Here is an 18439-nt window from a genome sequence, read left to right on the forward strand (position 1 = left end):
ACTGTTTGAATGTTTCCCCAGTCGTCCCTGAAGGCCTCGTCCATACTTCAAGAAGAGAATAGACGAGCTCATATTGTATGAAACCTTGTGGATTTGTTACTTGAAATAAAGCAAATACAGCGTTGTCAACATGTTTTCTTTCCTCTCTTTCTGCTCCTCCTCCTCTTCTGCTCTCTCTACCTCTTGAACAGGGCTCCTCTGGATCTGGATCTGTATCACAGGGTTTTCAGATCTGCAGTGTTTCCCAGGTGAGACTTGCACACCTTTACAATCTACAACAGTCCACTAATTCTGACCCATGAATTAGCTGTTTCCAGAGGGAGAGGCTTCCTTTGCATCCTTGTTGAAGGTCTCCTTGAACTAAACACGTTCTCAAAATTCAAACACTACCTCTCGCTGCCATTTGGGCTGCAGAATTACCATTAGACGGCTGTAAGAACTAGGGATGGCTCATGGTTTTCTATATAGTCGTTCAATTATAAAAAATCAAAGTAGTTTATGCGACAATTGTCTTCAATAAATAAATTGATTGTGCCATCACAGGAGTGGCCTGGTAGTAATGTTGCTGCCGGGGGGATCTTGATTGAATAGTTTTTCCAGTGATTATGGAATAGTGTTTTTGCTTGGGGAAGACTGAGCGATTGTTATATAAACTGTAAATCATAGCTTGCTTTATGAAAAAAAACTGCTGTATTTGGATGTATTGAACACCATAAGTAATATACAAGTGAAATATATGGTTTGATACACAAAACAATTAAAATGTCGCGCAAATTTGAGTCCTTGCCTACATGTTCTCTGTTCTAAACCCTCTCTAACTTTATTCTATTTCACTTTATCAAAGTCAACCTTTGCAGAGAGAATGTTCACATATTGTGTTATGATTTGGGTTAGAGAATGTTCACATATTGTGTTATGATTTGGGTTAGAGAATGTTCACATATTGAGCTATGATTTGGGTTAGAGATTGTTCACATATTGTGTTATGATTTGGGTTAGAGAATGTTCACATATTGTGGTATGATTTGGGTTAGAGAATGTTCACATATTGAGCTATGATTTAGGTTAGAGTTGGACCTTACAGCTGCATCATTTCAAAGAAATAATCATCCTGAAAGTGATTTTTTTTTTTTTTTTTTTTTTTTTTTTTTTTTTTTTTTAAATAGGCAGACCTGAAACCTTTTCATTTTTCTGTGTGTCAACTTTATTTACACTTAACCAGTATCATATAGACTGAACAAAATCGCACCTGTCTACCTTTTTATTATAACACCCAAATTATCAAAATAGCCCTAGTGGTTGCAGAGATGCACCCTTTTTAGCTTGGGTATACAATTTTTGAGGAAATGGCCTAAAAATAGGGTGGTTTTTAAAAGGTTTTAATATGCTCATCCCTAATAAGGAGCTCCTTTCTTTAACTCTTCGTTGTCTTCGTCCTCTAGGTGTCTTTCTGGGATGTCCTGGCTAGGTGGCCTGAGGGGGCTCAGCCCTGAAGCGCAGACCAGCACAGACCAGTCCACGGCTGAGAGACCACCCACGCCTCTACAGATGGACACATCCACATGTAGAGACACCTGCCCAGCTGCTTAAGAGACAGAGAGAGAGCTGACCAATCGGCAAACTTCTCCCTCTTCAATCGCCTTATATTTGACATTCCATCCATCAAACAATCATCCATCCTTCCCTCCTTCCGTTCAGCCGTCTCGAGTGTATTATGCGCTGCAGAGCCGGAAGTGGAGAGCAGGTAATGGATGATGCTGGCCATGGTGACCTAGTGTAAATGGCTATTCTTCAGCACAGCTCAGTGCCAGCATCTACTGCTCAATCCTCCTCCTCCTACCCCTCCTCTACCTCTCTGCTCTCCTTCCCTGTTCGGTGCTGCTGCTTGCTGCCCGGTCCCGCCTCCCCCCTCCACCACCATGGTAGGTGCCGGCCTGGGCGTGTGGAAGCTAATGCGAGGTGTCCGCCAGCTGGAGCTCCACCGCCTCATCCTGGCACTTATCATTTTCTGCCTACTGTCCATGGCCTTCCTAGCTTACTATGTCTCCAACAGCCCCAAAATCAAGGAGGCCCCCCCTTTGCCCTTCAGTGACTGCGGCGGCGGAGGGGGGATGTCGCTGGGCGCCAGCACCGGCGCCGCCGGGGGAGGGCCGGGCGTCCAGAGGGCGCCGCTGTTCCTCCCCCAGCGCCCGGGCCGACTACGGCAGGTAAAGGCGGTGGACAATTCCAGGACGGCGCCCGTGGTTCTGGTGTTCGTGGAGAGCATCTACTCCCAGCTGGGCCAGGAGATCGTAGCCATATTGGAGTCCAGCCGCTTCCACTACCGGACAGAGATAGCTCCTGGTAAAGGAGACATGCCCATGCTGACGGAGCATAACCGTGGGCGCTACACACTGATCATCTATGAAAATGTGTTGAAATACGTCAATCTGGATGCATGGAACCGCGACTTGCTGGACAAGTACTGTGCCGAGTACGGAGTAGGCGTCATTGGCTTTTTCAAAGCGAATGAAAACTCTCTCCTCAGTGCACAACTCAAAGGGTTCCCCCTCTTTCTACACTCGCACCTGGGACTCAGGGACTATCGCATCAACCCCAATGCTCCTCTCCTCTACATCACCAAGCCCAACCAGGTGGAGCAGGGCTCTCTACCAGGGGATGACTGGACCATTTTCCAGTCCAACCACTCTACCTATGAACCAGTGCTTCTGGCCAGCACCAAGTCCGCCGATGCCCTAGCGCATTTTGGACCCAGCCCCTTGCGGGCCCTCCACGCCACCGTGGTCCAGGACCTGGGGCTCCACGATGGCATTCAAAGGGTTCTCTTTGGAAACAATCTCAACTACTGGCTTCACAAGCTGGTGTTTGTGGACTCCATTGCCTACCTGACGGGGAAGAGACTGTGCTTGTCCTTGGACCGCCACATCCTGGTGGACGTGGACGATATATTCGTTGGCAAGGAGGGAACCCGTATGAAGGTGTCGGACGTTGAGGTGGGTCACACCAGAGACCACAGATGATCACACATTAGCTTTGCGTAGTGGTTGAATGTGAGATGTTGACACAGATTCATGTAAAGAGGACTTCAGATGGTATGCCAAGGAAGTTTAGTTAAAGGATCAGTTCAGTTTGTTGGACGAGCAATGTATGTTGTTGAGTGACTTGTTTAAAGTATGGATTACTGATGGATTATGGATGGATTACTGAAAGAGCTGTAGTTGATATGTTTATCATAAAAATACATCAAATGATAATGTAGAGAGGAGTTGGTGAAGACCAAACACAAACACTCCATATGAACAGTCTGGAGCTGAGCAACTGTTTGCTAATAAGTTCAACTTAAGATGTGACACCAAGGTCGTGTTGCGGAAAACGGTAGTGGCCAGAATAAATCTGTTATTGTGAGCTTTAAAGGACTATACCTAAGACCTGCTGTCTGCTAACGCCTTCCATCAGAGCCGGTCATTCCCAGAGCATGCAGCCGGATTTGAGCTTTTGTAATATTCTACCCAACAGTTGGGGTCAGGAGAGAGAATGCAGCTTTAACACATGAAGCATAGACTTCTATACAACCAGAGAAGTCGCCTCCTGGTGGTCAGGAGAAAGAATGCAGCTTTAACACATGAAGCATAGACTTCTATACAACCAGAGAAGTCGCCCCCTGGTGGCCAGGAGAGAGAATGCAGCTTTAACACATGAAGCATAGACTTCTATACAACCAGAGGAGTCACCTCCTGGTGGTCAGGAGAGAGAATGCAGGTTGAACACATGAAGCATAGACTTCTATACAACCAGAGGAGTCGCCCCCTGGTGGTCAGTAGAGAGAATGCAGGTTGAACACATGAAGCAAAGACTTCTATACAACCAGAGGAGTCACACAGCTCCTGCAGTATAATCCGAGTGTCTTTTATCCAGTCGAATGCTCACTACTTCACAAACACATGCATCTTCACACAGACACCATAATAATTCAAGGGAACACAGTGTCACTGACTTTGTGGGTGAAGTATTCTTTGAAAATGTCGGCATTACTTTCATGAATTGTCACTCGGAAAGTCGTGAGCACACACGGATTAACTGGGCTTTGTTGTGCAAATCTGGTAAGGTCCTTTTTAAGTACGTGTATGGAGTGAGCGGGGGGGGGGGGAGGGGGGACTTATTTAATTGGCTGTAAACTGTCTGTAATAGTGAGAAGCTAGTCCTATAACAATTCCACTCTTGTAGGCTATTATATTGTTAATTGCTGCACTGAGATCTGAGAAGCTGTCACCCTATGGGCTCTGACGCCCACATTAAAGGCTTCACCAGCACTGAGAGAAACACCCAGTGTAACCAGTCTAAAGCAGCAGCTGAGTTCTAGTAGGGAGGTAGAACGTATGGTTCTTATGTTGGCTGCGAGAACTGTTTTTACAGATCTGGTCCTGTTTGTAAGATTCTTTTCCAACAACCCTGTCGAATGAATAGTGAACTAGGTGTAACGCCCGTTAGCTCATTCAGGAAGTACCAAATGAAATGCTGAGTAAGAGTAAGAGTGAGCTGTGTTTTTCATCCTTTCACAGGCATTGCTCAACACTCAAAGCAAGCTGAGAGCGCTGGTCCCTAATTTCACCTTCAATTTGGGATTTTCCGGAAAGTTCTACCACACAGGTACGGATCACCTGAGGTTCTATCAACGTGTTGTGTTTGAAACGTGATGTCTGGGTCTCTGTCTCTGCATCAGAGGAACGGGGTCCCGGTGGAGGCCATCATCTCGGCTCTCGACACGACAATGTTTGGTGGGAGTTGAACTTAACTCGAACTCTCCAGAGCCAGTGTTTGGTTTGTCCGTTCGGGGCTTCCGTAGCAACATGGAGGCAAACCTGGAGACCAGCTGACCGCATTTCCAGCACGTGGAAAATGAGAGGGAAAAAGTCAAACGTTCTGGAAAATGATTTCAACATTCTCGTATGTTCATTTAGCTGAGCGGGAACGTTCTGTAGCCGCTCGCTCACCGCTGGAAACGATCTCTAGGAAAGAGGGAACCCTGAAAGCCAACTCTGTGAAGAGGACTGGCTCCCTGTGTAGATACAAGCGTCTCGCTCTGCGGGAACAAAAACACAACAACATTCTGAGTTTCAGGTCAATATCCAGTAAAGAAAACATGCGTATTATATTACATTTCTGCCAATATATCCCCCTAAATCCTACACACTGGACCTTTCTAAGGATAAAACCTAAATAGATATGGTTAAAGGACTTCCTTTCCCACACATTCACTGCATGACAGGCTGCATTCAGGGCCTGAAGGGCGTTCAGATTCCTGATACTAGAACTGTAGATATTCTCGGCTCCTGTAGAAATACTCACCACTGCCTCACATTTACTTGCTCTTTCACTCTGAGTGGACTAATTAACAAAAAGTACTATTTCTCAGAGGTCAGTTTTTCGGCCTGTACTGGCTTATCTTTGACGAATAAAGATCTTTACCCAGCGGTGAAAGTACCTGGTCCCACTACTACGCAGTACCAGGAGGAAGAGACAGCAGCTGTCTGCATAAACCACACCGCCCGTCACGATGCCATTTCAACAAGAACGCACATGCGCTGCTGTTGAGTCAACATCCAGTTAGTGACCTCCACCACGCAGGTTATGTGTTCAGCTGGTTAGTGTCTGTACACTTTCATTCACACTGAGGGCACTGATGGGGCATTTGTGCTGCATTCACGGTGCCGTGAGAATAATAGGAACAACTGCAACAAATTCACATTTAAGTCTGAACGAACAACTCAAAACATCTAGCGTCCTGTCGACGCACTAAAATAAAACCCGTCTGTCACGTCCACGTTTCACCTTCACAACTCAACAAAATAACGTCAAAGCACTCAGGAAATGTGAGCGTCCGAGGGGCTCCTGAATGCACCGTCTGTCTCTGAGTGGCCGTATAGTTCTCTAGTAAGTTGTTGCACTCGGTGTTCAGCACAGACCTGCAGGTCTGCAGCTCGTTTCTTCAAAAGCTCCCAAGTAAAAAATAAAAGGTTTATTCCAACGCTGGTCAAACAAGCAAACACAAAGCTGTTAGTTAGGATGTTCTTTATTTAAACATGGTACATACATGATGTCGATGATTTCTAGTTTCTTTCTCCACCAGGCGGACGTTATGACATTTAAATGTACAGTATGTGTTCTGGGATGTGAGGGAGGAGAACATGAGGCATCTGTCTTCATCCTGTAGAGAGAGGAGTCCTTTTATGTAAAGTAACAACACCGACATAGAAAGATGTTTATTGTGGATCAGGCCACATTAGTCCTCCTGTAAAGTGTGTGTGTGTGTGTGTGTGTGTTTGTGTTTTTTTTTTTTTTTTTTTTTAAGGAACTGATGAAGAGGATCGGGGAGACGACATGCTGCTGCATCACCGGATGGACTTCTGGTGGTTCCCTCACATGTGGAGCCACATGCAGCCGCACCTCTTTCACAACGTCAGCGTCTTGGCGGAGCAGATGAGGCTCAACATGGTCTTTGCTCAGGTAGGCGCCCGTGTGGCTGCAGACAGAGGGCCAGTGTGGGGAGTGGAGCGAGCGCGATAACAAGCCTGTGTGGCGCCGTGTTCCTGTGGCCACGCGGCTCCGGGGGGGGGGGGTCGGCTCTAACACGTTAAACTGTAGACCCCATAGGGTCTAGACCTCTTTTCCCCTGTGTTTTGAGGCGTCGTAGGAACCCCAAATTAATTCCAATACTTTATTGTATGTTCAGCAAAGTCTTGGAAGGAAAATCACTTTTTTAAAAGACATTTTGATCATAACTATGAACATCCAGCATGAGTATGAGCAAGATGGATCAACAGGGACTCCTCGAGAGCTCATGTGTCCTTGTTCTGTGCCTCAACAACATCCCACAGACTAATAAAGAGATGTTGACGCACACTCCATTATCTCCTGCCTGTAACTTTCTCTTTTCCTTCTTCTTCGCCCACATCCTGTCCTCTCTCCAGGAGCACGGCATCCCCACAGACATGGGCTATGCCGTGGCCCCGCACCACTCGGGGGTCTACCCCGTCCACAGCCAGCTCTATGAGGCCTGGAAGTCTGTGTGGGGTATCAAGGTGACCAGCACGGAGGAATACCCCCACCTGAGGCCGGCTCGATACCGCCGCGGCTTCACCCACAATGGGATCCAGGTCAGTCTGCTCGCATGCAGGGATGTAGCCAATAGCCACGTGTTAGCCTTTCGCTAAGAAGACAGATGTGGACGGTAGCAGAAAATAGTTTCACCTGAACAACGGCAGCATTATTTATGTATAAATGTACATTGTCGATGCTTTGAGCTGCGGGGTGCAGAGATAAGGGGTGCAGAGGTGTAGAGATACGGGGTGCAGAGATACGGGGTGCAGAGATACGGGGTGCAGAGATAAGGGGTGCAGAAGTATAGAGATACGGGGTGCAGAGATAAGGGGTGCAGAGGTGTAGAGATACGGGGTGCAGAGATAAGGGGTGCAGAAGTATAGAGATACGGGGTGCAGAGATACGGGTTGTAGGGGTGCAGAGATAAGGGGTGTAGAGATGCGGGATGCAGGGATGTAGAGATGCGAGGTGTGCAGAGATAAGGGGTAAGAGTGCAGGGGAGCAGAGATGCGGGTGTAGAGCTGTAGAGATGCGGGGTGTAGAGCTGTAGAGATGCGGGGTGCAGAGTTGACCGTCCTTGAAGCAGAGGGTTTGTTGGACGCCAGCCAGAGGGTCGGACTGTTGCCAAATTTCTCAGTCTTGGAAAACACATGAAAAATGAGAACCAGTGAAATGTCCTCGATAACTTGTGTTGTCTGGAAATGTATTTCCACATTTCCTTTGAGAATGAACTCCTACGCTATCAATCAGAACTCCTCGAAACAGTTGATTTTGCCATCTGACATATCCAAGTTATGTTCAGGATCATATTAACGTACAATTAGTGGTTTATGGGTTCGGGTTTCCCATTATCATTGTGGCGGCCCACCACAGTTTCATAATGAACAGAACATGTTACGCTGGCTCTCCAGCAGTTGGTGTTGGCTCCCAGTTCCTTAGGTGACCTTCAGTAAAAGTACAAAAGTATATGAAAATATACTTCAAGTACCAAAAGTAAAGGTATACTCATTATGCAGAATTATTACAGCATTACAGAATTATATATTTTATTGATGCATTACACAGCTGGTAAAGGTGGCTGATTTTAAATACTTGGTCTATAAACTACTTAATAATGTCATTGTTTATTCGTTGATTCATATTTTGCATCAAGAATCTGAATCTGTAAAGTAGCTAGAAACTATTATCAAATAAATGTAGTGAAGTTAAAAGTACAACGTTTCCTTCTGAGATCTAGTGGAGTAGAAGTATAATGATGCAGATCCAAGTGAAATACTTGAGTACAGTAGTAAATGTATTTGTTCCATTCCTCCAGAGCGACAACAAGAGTACAAAGGTGTGCAGAGATCAGCGTCTTGATGCTGCTCTCAAAGTGAAACCACGTCACTTTCCAAGCTGTACCGCCTGATCCTGAAATTTCACCCTGAAGAACACAAATAGAATACACCATCAACTGATGGCCTTGTGTGTTGCAGGTGTTGCCCCGGCAGACCTGTGGTCTGTTCACACACACCATCTTCTACAACGAATACCCAGGAGGCTCCAAGGAGCTGGACAAGAGCATCCGAGGAGGAGAGCTCTTCCTCACGGTCCTCCTGAACCCGGTGAGTCTGAACTGGTCTGCTGGGAGACCCACTGGCTGGACTGGGAGGCAACAGGAGCTCTGACTTTGACCCGTAGATATGCCGCGATCAGTATTTCTGTTATTATCCTACACTGAAATTCAAATGAGGCCGGATGAATATTATCGTAAACTGAAACTAAATAAAACAATATCCAAAAAAAACCTAATAAAATGAGGATACGGAGTGGTTCCCTTCTCCTCCCTCCTGCCCTGGACGCCATTCGTGTATTCATATGCCACTTCCTGCGTTCAGTTATCAGTGAGCTCAGTTTTCATCTGGCAAACACTTGATATTGTTATTCATAATAAAACTTGTCCATGAGGCCAATAAGCCTCATGTTACTTGTTGGATATCTGGTTGGAACAGGAAAAGAGGGACAGCAAGAATATGGAATAGTTTGTTAATATATGCATTAGTTATAATATTAAACACGGAGAGTAAACTGAAGGACAAGGAACATAAATGTAAAATGACGGACAAGAGATGCTGACGCGGCGTAACTTCCCGCTCCGCCCTCCTGTATGAGCCTTTAGTTCTTCTTCTTGTTTTTCATTGTAATGCGATGCCACTTAGTTGTAATGTTCCGCCTGTTTCGATGCGTCTCTATATACGTGTGAGCTTTACATACCGTGAAAGCCGGGTTACAAGCCGCTACTACGTTCTGTGGTTGTCCCCGCTGTAGCAAGCTAGCGCTCCTGCTAGCTCCCCGCTGTAGCAAGCTAGCGCTCCTGCTAGCTCCCCGCTGTAGCAAGCTAGCACTCCTGCTAGCTCCCCGCTGTAAGCAAGCTAGCGCTCCTGCTAGCTCCCCGCTGTAGCAAGCTAGCGCTCCTGCTAGCTCCCCGCTGTAGCAAGCTAGCACTCCTGCTAGCTCCCCGCTGTAAGCAAGCTAGCGCTGCTGCTAGCTCCCCGCTGCTGCTGCTACTGCCCGCGTCCCCTCTGCCCGAGTCGGGTGTCGAGCCGGGGAATGTCCTGCTACCTTTCGGTGGTTGTTGGAGAGCTAGCGGGGGAACTAGCGAGAGCTAGCGGCGAGCTAGCGGGGACACCCACCGAAAGTAGAAGCGGCTTGTAACCCAACTTTTACGGTATGTAGCATCAGATGGCTCATTATTCTGCTGACAGTCCTCACCTGTCCACCATGTTTGTCTTCTAATATTGTCTGGATCTAAATACATTTTGTATTTGAGGCTTTCAAGGGGTCTGAAGTGTCAATCAAGGGGGTCTTTGACCCCCTTGATTGACACTTCAGACCCCTTGAAAGCCTCAAATACAATGAGGTCTAGGACCCTCCTGTATTTGGTGCACTGGTCTACTCGTGCTGGTTTGAGCTGGACTAACTGGTCTCCTCTCCATCCAGATCAGCATCTTCATGACTCACCTGTCGAACTACGGCAACGACCGCCTGGGTCTGTACACCTTCGAGTCTCTGGTGAAGTTCGTCCAGTGCTGGACTAACCTCAGGCTGCAGACGCTGCCGCCCGTCCGACTCGCAGAGAAGTACTTCCAGATCTTCCCCGAGGAGAGGGACCCCCTCTGGCAGGTCAGGACTTCCGTCTCACGCCTTTTGCAGATGAACCCCTGTTGTTTGGAGAGAAAGGCGTGTTAACAAAAGGCGTGTTCTTGACGTGATCGTGTTGCAGAACCCTTGTCATGACAAGAGACACAAAGACATCTGGTCCAAAGAAAAGACCTGCGACCGCCTCCCCAAGTTCCTCGTCATTGGACCCCAGAAAACAGGTTATCTCTCTCTCTCTGTCCATTCTCTCTCTCTCCCTGTCCCTCTCCCCTGCTCTCTAAACGTCTCTTCTCTTCTTCAGGCACGACAGCGCTTCATTCCTTCCTGAGTCTCCACCCGGCCGTCACCAGCTCCTTCCCCTCCGCCGCCACCTTTGAGGAGATCCAGTTCTTCAGCGGAGTGAACTACGACCACGGGATCGACTGGTAAAGATGATGAGAGGATGAATCCATGTAATATGAGGCTTAGATATGAGAGGATGAAGTCCATGTAATATGAGCATGAGGCTTCGATATGAGAGGATGAAGTCCATGAGCATGAGGCTTAGATATGAGAGGATGAAGTCCATATAATAATACGAGCATGAGGCTTAGATATGAGAGGATGAAGTACATGTAATAATATGAGCATGAGGCTTAAATATGAGAGGATGAAGTCCATGTATTACGAGCATGAGGCTTAGATATGAGAGGATGAAGTCCATGTAATACGAGCATGAGGCTTAGATATGAGAGGATGAAGTCCATGTAATATGAGCATGAGGCTTAGATATGAGAGGATGAAGTACATGTAATAATACGAGCATGAGGCTTAGATATGAGAGGATGAAGTCCATGTAATACGAGCATGAGGCTTAGATATGAGAGGATGAAGTCCATGTAATACGAGCATGAGGCTTAGATATGAGAGGATGAAGTCCATGTAATACGAGCATGAGGCTTAGATATGAGAGGATGAAGTCCATGTAATACGAGCATGAGGCTTAGATATGAGAGGATGAAGTCCATGTATTACGAGCATGAGGCTTAGATATGAGAGGATGAAGTCCATGTAATACGAGCATGAGGCTTAGATATGAGAGGATGAAGTCCATGTAATATGAGCATGAGGCTTAGATATGAGAGGATGAAGTCCATGTAATATGAGCATGAGGCTTAGATATGAGAGGATGAAGTCCATATAATAATACGAGCATGAGGCTGAAATATGAGAGGATGAAGTCCATATAATAATACAAGCATGAGGCTTAGATATGAGAGGATGAAGTCCATGTAATACGAGCATGAGGCTTAGATATGAGAGGATGAAGTCCATGTAATACGAGCATGAGGCTTAGATATGAGAGGATGAAGTCCATGTAATATGAGCATGAGGCTTAGATATGAGAGGATGAAGTCCATGTAGTACGAGCATGAGGCTTAGATATGAGAGGATGAAGTCCATGTAATACGAGCATGAAGCTTAAATATGAGAGGATGAAGTCCATGTAATAATACGAGCATGAGGCTTAGATATGAGAGGATGAAGTCCATATAATAATATGAGCATGAGGCTTAAATATGAGAGGATGAAGTCCATGTAATACGAGCATGAGGCTTAGATATGAGAGGATGAAGTCCATGTAATACGAGCATGAGGCTTAGATATGAGAGGATGAAGTCCATGTAGTACGAGCATGAGGCTTAGATATGAGAGGATGAAGTCCATGTAATATGAGCATGAGGCTTAGATACGAGAGGATGAAGTCCATGTAATACGAGCATGAGGCTTAGATATGAGAGGATGAAGTCCATGTAATATGAGCATGAGGCTTAAATATGAGAGGATGAAGTCCATGTAATATGAGCATGAGGCTTAGATATGAGAGGATGAAGTCCATGTAATATGAGCATGAGGCTTAGATATGAGAGGATGAAGTCCATATAGTACAAGCATGAGGCTTAGATATGAGAGGATGAAGTCCATATAATAATACGAGCATGAGGCTGAAATATGAGAGGATGAAGTCCATGTAATAATATGAGCATGAGGCTTCGATATGAGAGGATGAAGTCCATGTAATACGAGCATGAGGCTTAGATATGAGAGGATGAAGTCCATATAATAATACAAGCATGAGGCTTAGATATGAGAGGATGAAGTCCATGTAATAATACAAGCATGAGGCTTAGATATGAGAGGATGAAGTCCATGTAATAATACAAGCATGAGGCTTAGATATGAGAGGATGAAGTCCATATAATAATACAAGCATGAGGCTTAGATATGAGAGGATGAAGTCCATGTAATATGAGCATGAGGCTTAGATATGAGAGGATGAAGTCCATATAGTACAAGCATGATGCTTAGATATGAGAGGATGAAGTCCATGTAATAATATGAGCATGAGGCTTCGATATGAGAGGATGAAGTCCATGTAATACGAGCATGAGGCTTAGATATGAGAGGATGAAGTCCATATAATAATACAAGCATGAGGCTTAGATATGAGAGGATGAAGTCCATATAATAATACGAGCATGAGGCTTAGATATGAGAGGATGAAGTCCATGTAATACGAGCATGAGGCTTAGATATGAGAGGATGAAGTCCATGTAATATGAGCATGAGGCTTAGATATGAGAGGATGAAGTCCATGTAATAATATGAGCATGAGGATTAGATATGAGAGGATGAAGTCCATGTAATAATATGAGCATGAGGCTTAAATATGAGAAGATGAAGTCCATGTAATACGAGCATGAGGCTTAGATATGAGAGGATGAAGTCCATGTAATACGAGCATGAGGCTTAGATATGAGAGGATGAAGTCCATGTAGTACAAGCATGAGGCTTAGATATGAGAGGATGAAGTCCATGTAATAATACGAGCATGAGGCTTAGATATGAGAGGATGAAGTCCATATAATAATACGAGCATGAGGCTTAAATATGAGAGGATGAAGTCCATATAATAATACGAGCATGAGGCTTAAATATGAGAGGATGAAGTCCATGTAGTACAAGCATGCGGCTTAGATATGAGAGGATGAAGTCCATGTAATATGAGCATGAGGCTTAAATATGAGAGGATGAAGTCCATGTAATATGAGCATGGTAATCCCTCCTCCTCCCCCTGGTGGCGGTGAAGTGATCTACATGCTTGGGGCTCCTGGCTCAGCCTGAAGTTCTAACTCGTCCTTGTCGTCTCTGTCTCTCCTCAGGTACATGGACTTCTTTCCATTCCCTTCCAATGTCAGCACAGATTTCATGTTTGAAAAGAGTGCCAACTACTTTGACACGGAGGCGGCGCCTAAGAGAGCGGCGGCGCTGCTCCCCAGAGCCAAAGTCCTGGCCGTGCTCATCAACCCGTCGGACCGGGCCTACTCCTGGTACCAGGTGGGACTCATCTCCACATGAAATAACATCAACTGTTGGATTTAACCCGCTGATGCGTTCCATCTCAACTGAATTTGGAGAGAACACAGCTCGTATAGGACGTTTTAGAGGGCTTTTATTTTGAAATTCCACATGAATCATGTACCATCATTTTAAAGTCAGGTTGGTCTTTGGAAATGTGTTCTTTTGTTGTGTGTGTGTGTGTGTGTGTGTGTGTGTGTGTGTGCGTGCATGTGTTAATAACTGTGCATGTGTTAATAACTGTGTGTGCGTGTGTTAATAACTGTGTGTGCGTGTGTTAATAACTGTGTGTGTCCCCGTGTGTGTTAATAACTGTGTGTGTCTGCAGCACCAGCGGGCCCACCAGGACCCCGCGGCCCTCAACAGCTCGTTCCATGCCGTGGTGACTGCGGGCCCCTCTGGCCCCCGGGACCTGCTGGCCCTGCAGAGACGCTGCCTTCACCCCGGGGCGTACGCGCCCCACCTGGAGCGCTGGCTGCAGCACTACCAGCCCAGCCAGGTAATACCAATAACGCTTCAGAGAGCATGGTTATGTCATTTTAAGTCATGTGTCCTGATGGAGCTTCTCTGTGCTGTAGCTGCACATCGTGGACGGGGCTCTGCTGCGCTCCAACCCGGCGCTGGTGATGGAGGGAATCCAGAGGTTCCTCGGCGTCACTCCCATCTTCAACTACACCCAGGCTCTAATGTTTGTAACACACGCACACGCACGTAGGCACATGTATGTGAACGTGAACATGCGCGTGACCATTCGTGTGAACATACATGTGTCTGCAGGTACGATGACGCTAAAGGTTTCTGGTGCCAGCGGGTGGACGGAAGTCGAGCAAAATGTCTGGGGAAGAGTAAAGGCAGGAAGTACCCGGACATGAGCCCTGAGGTACGTCACACGCCTCACCTTTCACCTGCTTCACTCACCAGAGACACCTGCACAGATGATAGTGCGTCACCTTTTAGAGATGAGAACCAACAGCCTGCTGCAGCAGTTTGAGTAACGTTCCTTTAAAAACTACAGTGAGCCTCTTTAGCGTGAAACCTGAGCTGCTCCTAAAGGTTTCATCTTCAGGAGGAACCGGTGGGCGTGTTGCCGAGAAACCATGAGAATAAAATGATAACGGAATAAACACTGACTGATGCAACGAGGCAGCAGAATATCAAGTATTATACATATTATTATTCTGTATTCTGAGCCCTGACCTCTCTCTCTCTCTCTCTGTGTGTGTGTGTGTGTGTGTGTGTGTGTGTGTGTGTGTGTGTGTGTGTGTGTGTGTGTGTGCAGTCCCGGGCCTTCCTGGTGGAGCACTACCGTGAGCACAACATGGAGCTGCTGCGGCTGCTGAACCGGCTCGGCCACGCTCTGCCGTCGTGGCTCCGCCAAGAGCTCCAGAGCACGAGCTGAGGCCACGCCCCCTCACCCACACAGACGGACAAACACCACAGAAGAAGAAGCCGGGACCGGAGTCCGCACTCGGCTACTGGATTAAACTGGACTAGCTGATCTGGAATCCGCAGCAGAGCGGATGTTACCGGGGCTCCTGTTCAACATGAGACCTTCCTCACCGCGGCGGTCACCGGTTGAAAAGGATCGCGGACGACTCCCTGAACCCTGATCCTGGATCTGTGCCGCCCTCCTACCAGCTTTAGCCTCAGTGTGAGGATGAACACTGAACTGATCCAGAGCCAGAGGACTGGGGGTCCAGCAGGTTTGGGGCATGAAGAACAGATCAGTCGGCCTCAATGTGAGGAGAGAGAGCCTGCCGATGTGGACACAGGAAACACACACACTCACACACACTCACACACTCGTCTCCTCTCCACAAGAATGATTATTTAGCATTTTCAAAAGCAGCTGTTGGGTTTGAGGGGCAGGTGAGTAACAAGATGTCCTTCAGCCTGAAGACGGTTCAGAGAGACGGTGCACATTCTGGTCCACACACACACACACACACACACACACACACCTGCAGTCGTCTCCTCCTCAGCCCACTGCGGTGACGGATGCTTTAAAGAGGGTTAGATGACAGGTCGTGTAAATATCATGTGTTTCTGTACGTGACTGGAGGCCAGGTGTGGTCCAGGTGTGCTCCAGGCTCCGCCCCTCCCCGGCATCCTGTCAGTGAGCAGCAGGTAAACTGTTCCCACGTTGGCTCAGATCAGTGTTTTTTAATCCACCACCATGTTGGAACCTGCTGGCGGTCTCACTGGGTCTAGTCTTCATACTTGTGGAGCAGAACTTTACGGTTTGGCTTCACGGGGTCCAGGGCCCTTCCACCAGCTGCTGAGGCTCATGGGTACTGTAGTCTGAGAGCGGTTCTACGCACCGAGCTGACGGACAACGCGGTTTCCAGGAGACTTGAGGGCCGTTATTATCACAGAAAACCTCCAACCATTTGTCATGGAGACAAAGGTTCCTAGCTTCTTTACAGGATGCACTTCTATAACGTTACGAGACAGATTTATTTTATTTTTTTAAAGGCCTGCTGAGATGTTCTCATAGTTTTCCTGTCTGGTAAATGACTCCCGTCTGTTCAGAGTCTCCCGGCTGAGAAAACACTGACGAAGCTCCTCAGAACCACACAGACCTCATTCCACTGACCCACTAGCACCTGGACCTGCCCACCCTGGACTATGGGAGCAGTGTGACTGGGTGTTGTTGTTGTCATCACTCAGAACCTGTTTTCACCAGTTTAACAGTGACGACTAGCTGGCAGCGGCACAGTCCTGGACCAGAGCTGTTCAGACCCACCGAGGCAGAAAGCCTGTCAGATATCTGCTGTGAAAGCAACACAGAATGCTACACACACACACACACACACACACACACACACACACACACACACACACACACACTCACACTCTCTTGTCTCCATCAGAGGACAAGAGGTCGGAGACGAATCAGAAGCTGCTGTCTTGTTGTTTGTTTTGTATAAATGTCAAAAAGGCCAACACTGTATCATCTCTAATAAACAGAGAGGTTGGAAACCATGGCGACGCGTCTTTCTTTCCCTCTTTATTTTTTTCCTGTGTTTCTGCAGGTTGTCTTTCATACATACACGATTACATTATATTGTATTCGTATCGGCCAAAATCACTGAGGACCTGCAGAGCACTGACAGACAGCGCACACACACACACACACACACACACACACACACAGCAGTGAGCACAGCACAGATCGGGCAGCAATAATCCAGAGTAACTACACACCGCAAACAGAGATATACTGTGGATTACAAGCATGACATTTTACTGAAGAACACACAGTTCACACACAATCTCAGTCTTAATCTGTGCACAGCTGTTACACACACACACACACACACACACACACACACACACACACACACACACAGGCCTCCTCTCCACTGGGTTCAGGCGACAGGTGTTCTAACTTTAAAGGTTATTGCTAACTGCTTTCATCACAACTGAAGTCAGTGAGACAGAAGTCTACGGACCAAACTTTGAATTGTTTTGTTTTTATTTTGTTACTTTCATACAAAACACATTCAATGACCACATGAAGTCTTTTCTCGTGAACCAGCTGAAAACACTTTGTCTGCAGCACATTATTCAAACACTGACGCTCAACAGTATAAACGTCTGTTTTTATTCTCATACCAAACAGACAAGAGAGAGATGGCTTCACCATGATTTAGTTTGAGAGGGAGGAGGAGGAGGAGGAGGGAGGAGGAGGAAGAGGCTCTGAGAGATCATTTAGTTTGGAGAACACAATAAAGGATGTTGTTACAAAGGGCTGCATTTCTGATTCCGTCTGGTTTTACGTCAGTCAATAGAGTGAAAAGGTGTTATTTCTCTTCTATAATGAAAGTCATTAAATGTTCATTATTATGGGATGCTCCCTGTTATGAGTGACTGTTTACTTTCTGAGGAGAATTGTTGCAGATGTAATATAATATAAGCAGGCAGACAAGTCAACTCTTTAAAGCTTATTCATCTCAAACAGAAGAGCCGCTGGCTTCAGATCTCATTTCACCTCTTTTATCTCCACATGTTCACCTCCTCACCACCAAAGCGCTCCAACGGGATCGGTCCGTTCTTCTCGGCCTCAAACTTAAGATGTGTGCTGCTGCTGCCGACAGATTCTGAATATAAATGAATCTGTTCATAGAGGTTATGGCACTATGTACATTTCAAAGTTAGCACCTTTAATTGAAACCAACCTATTTTTAGGCCCTTTCCTCTAAAATGTCATCCCCAAACTAAAAAGGGTGCATCTCTGCAACCACTAGGGCTGTTTGAATAATGTTGGTGTTATAATAAAAGGTACACATGAGAGATTTTGTTCAGATGTGTAAATATAAGTCTATATGTTACTGGTTAAGAGTAAATGAAGATGACACACAGCAGAAATGAAAAGGTTTCAGGTCCACCTAGAAAAAAATCACTTTCAGAATGATTATTTCTTTGAAATGATGCAGCTGTAAGGTCCAACTCTAACCCAAATCATAGCTCAATATGTGAACATTCTCTAACCCAAATCATAGCTCAATATGTGAACATTCTCTAACCCAAATCATAGCACAATGTGAACATTCTCTAACCCAAATCATAGCACAATGTGAACATTCTCTAACCCAAATCATAGCACAATGTGAACATTCCCTAACCCAAATCATAGCACAATGTGAACATTCCCTAACCCAAATTATAGCACAATGTGAACATTCTCTATCATCCCAAATCATAGCACAAAATGTGAACATTATCTCTGCAAAGGTTGACTTTGATAAAGTGAAGCAGAACAAAGTTAGAGAGGGTTTAGAACAGAGAGGACTCCATCAAT

At 46.3% G+C, this 18439-nt stretch overlaps 1 protein-coding gene and 1 pseudogene across 2 annotated transcripts in view; one reads left to right on the forward strand and one right to left on the reverse strand.

The window, feature by feature from the left end:
- Positions 1 to 18439, reverse strand: part of LOC306746693 (protein NLRC3-like) — a 284667-nt pseudogene that overhangs the window by 221843 nt on the left and 44385 nt on the right. The window lies entirely within an intron of this gene.
- Positions 1920 to 16573, forward strand: ndst2a (N-deacetylase/N-sulfotransferase (heparan glucosaminyl) 2a; the record flags this gene model as incomplete). The annotated part of the gene is made up of 13 exons (XM_079229645.1): positions 1920 to 2993; positions 4560 to 4647; positions 6350 to 6504; positions 6969 to 7154; positions 8574 to 8702; positions 10078 to 10260; positions 10361 to 10457; positions 10538 to 10661; positions 13440 to 13614; positions 13964 to 14134; positions 14214 to 14323; positions 14413 to 14515; positions 14915 to 16573. The coding sequence occupies 13 exons, from the start codon at positions 1920 to 1922 to the stop codon at positions 15032 to 15034; spliced, it is 2715 nt and encodes a 904-aa protein (XP_079085771.1). The 3' UTR covers positions 15035 to 16573.

This window comes from Taurulus bubalis (assembly GCF_910589615.1).
Source record: "Taurulus bubalis genome assembly, chromosome: 14".
NCBI lineage: Eukaryota > Metazoa > Chordata > Actinopteri > Perciformes > Cottidae > Taurulus > Taurulus bubalis.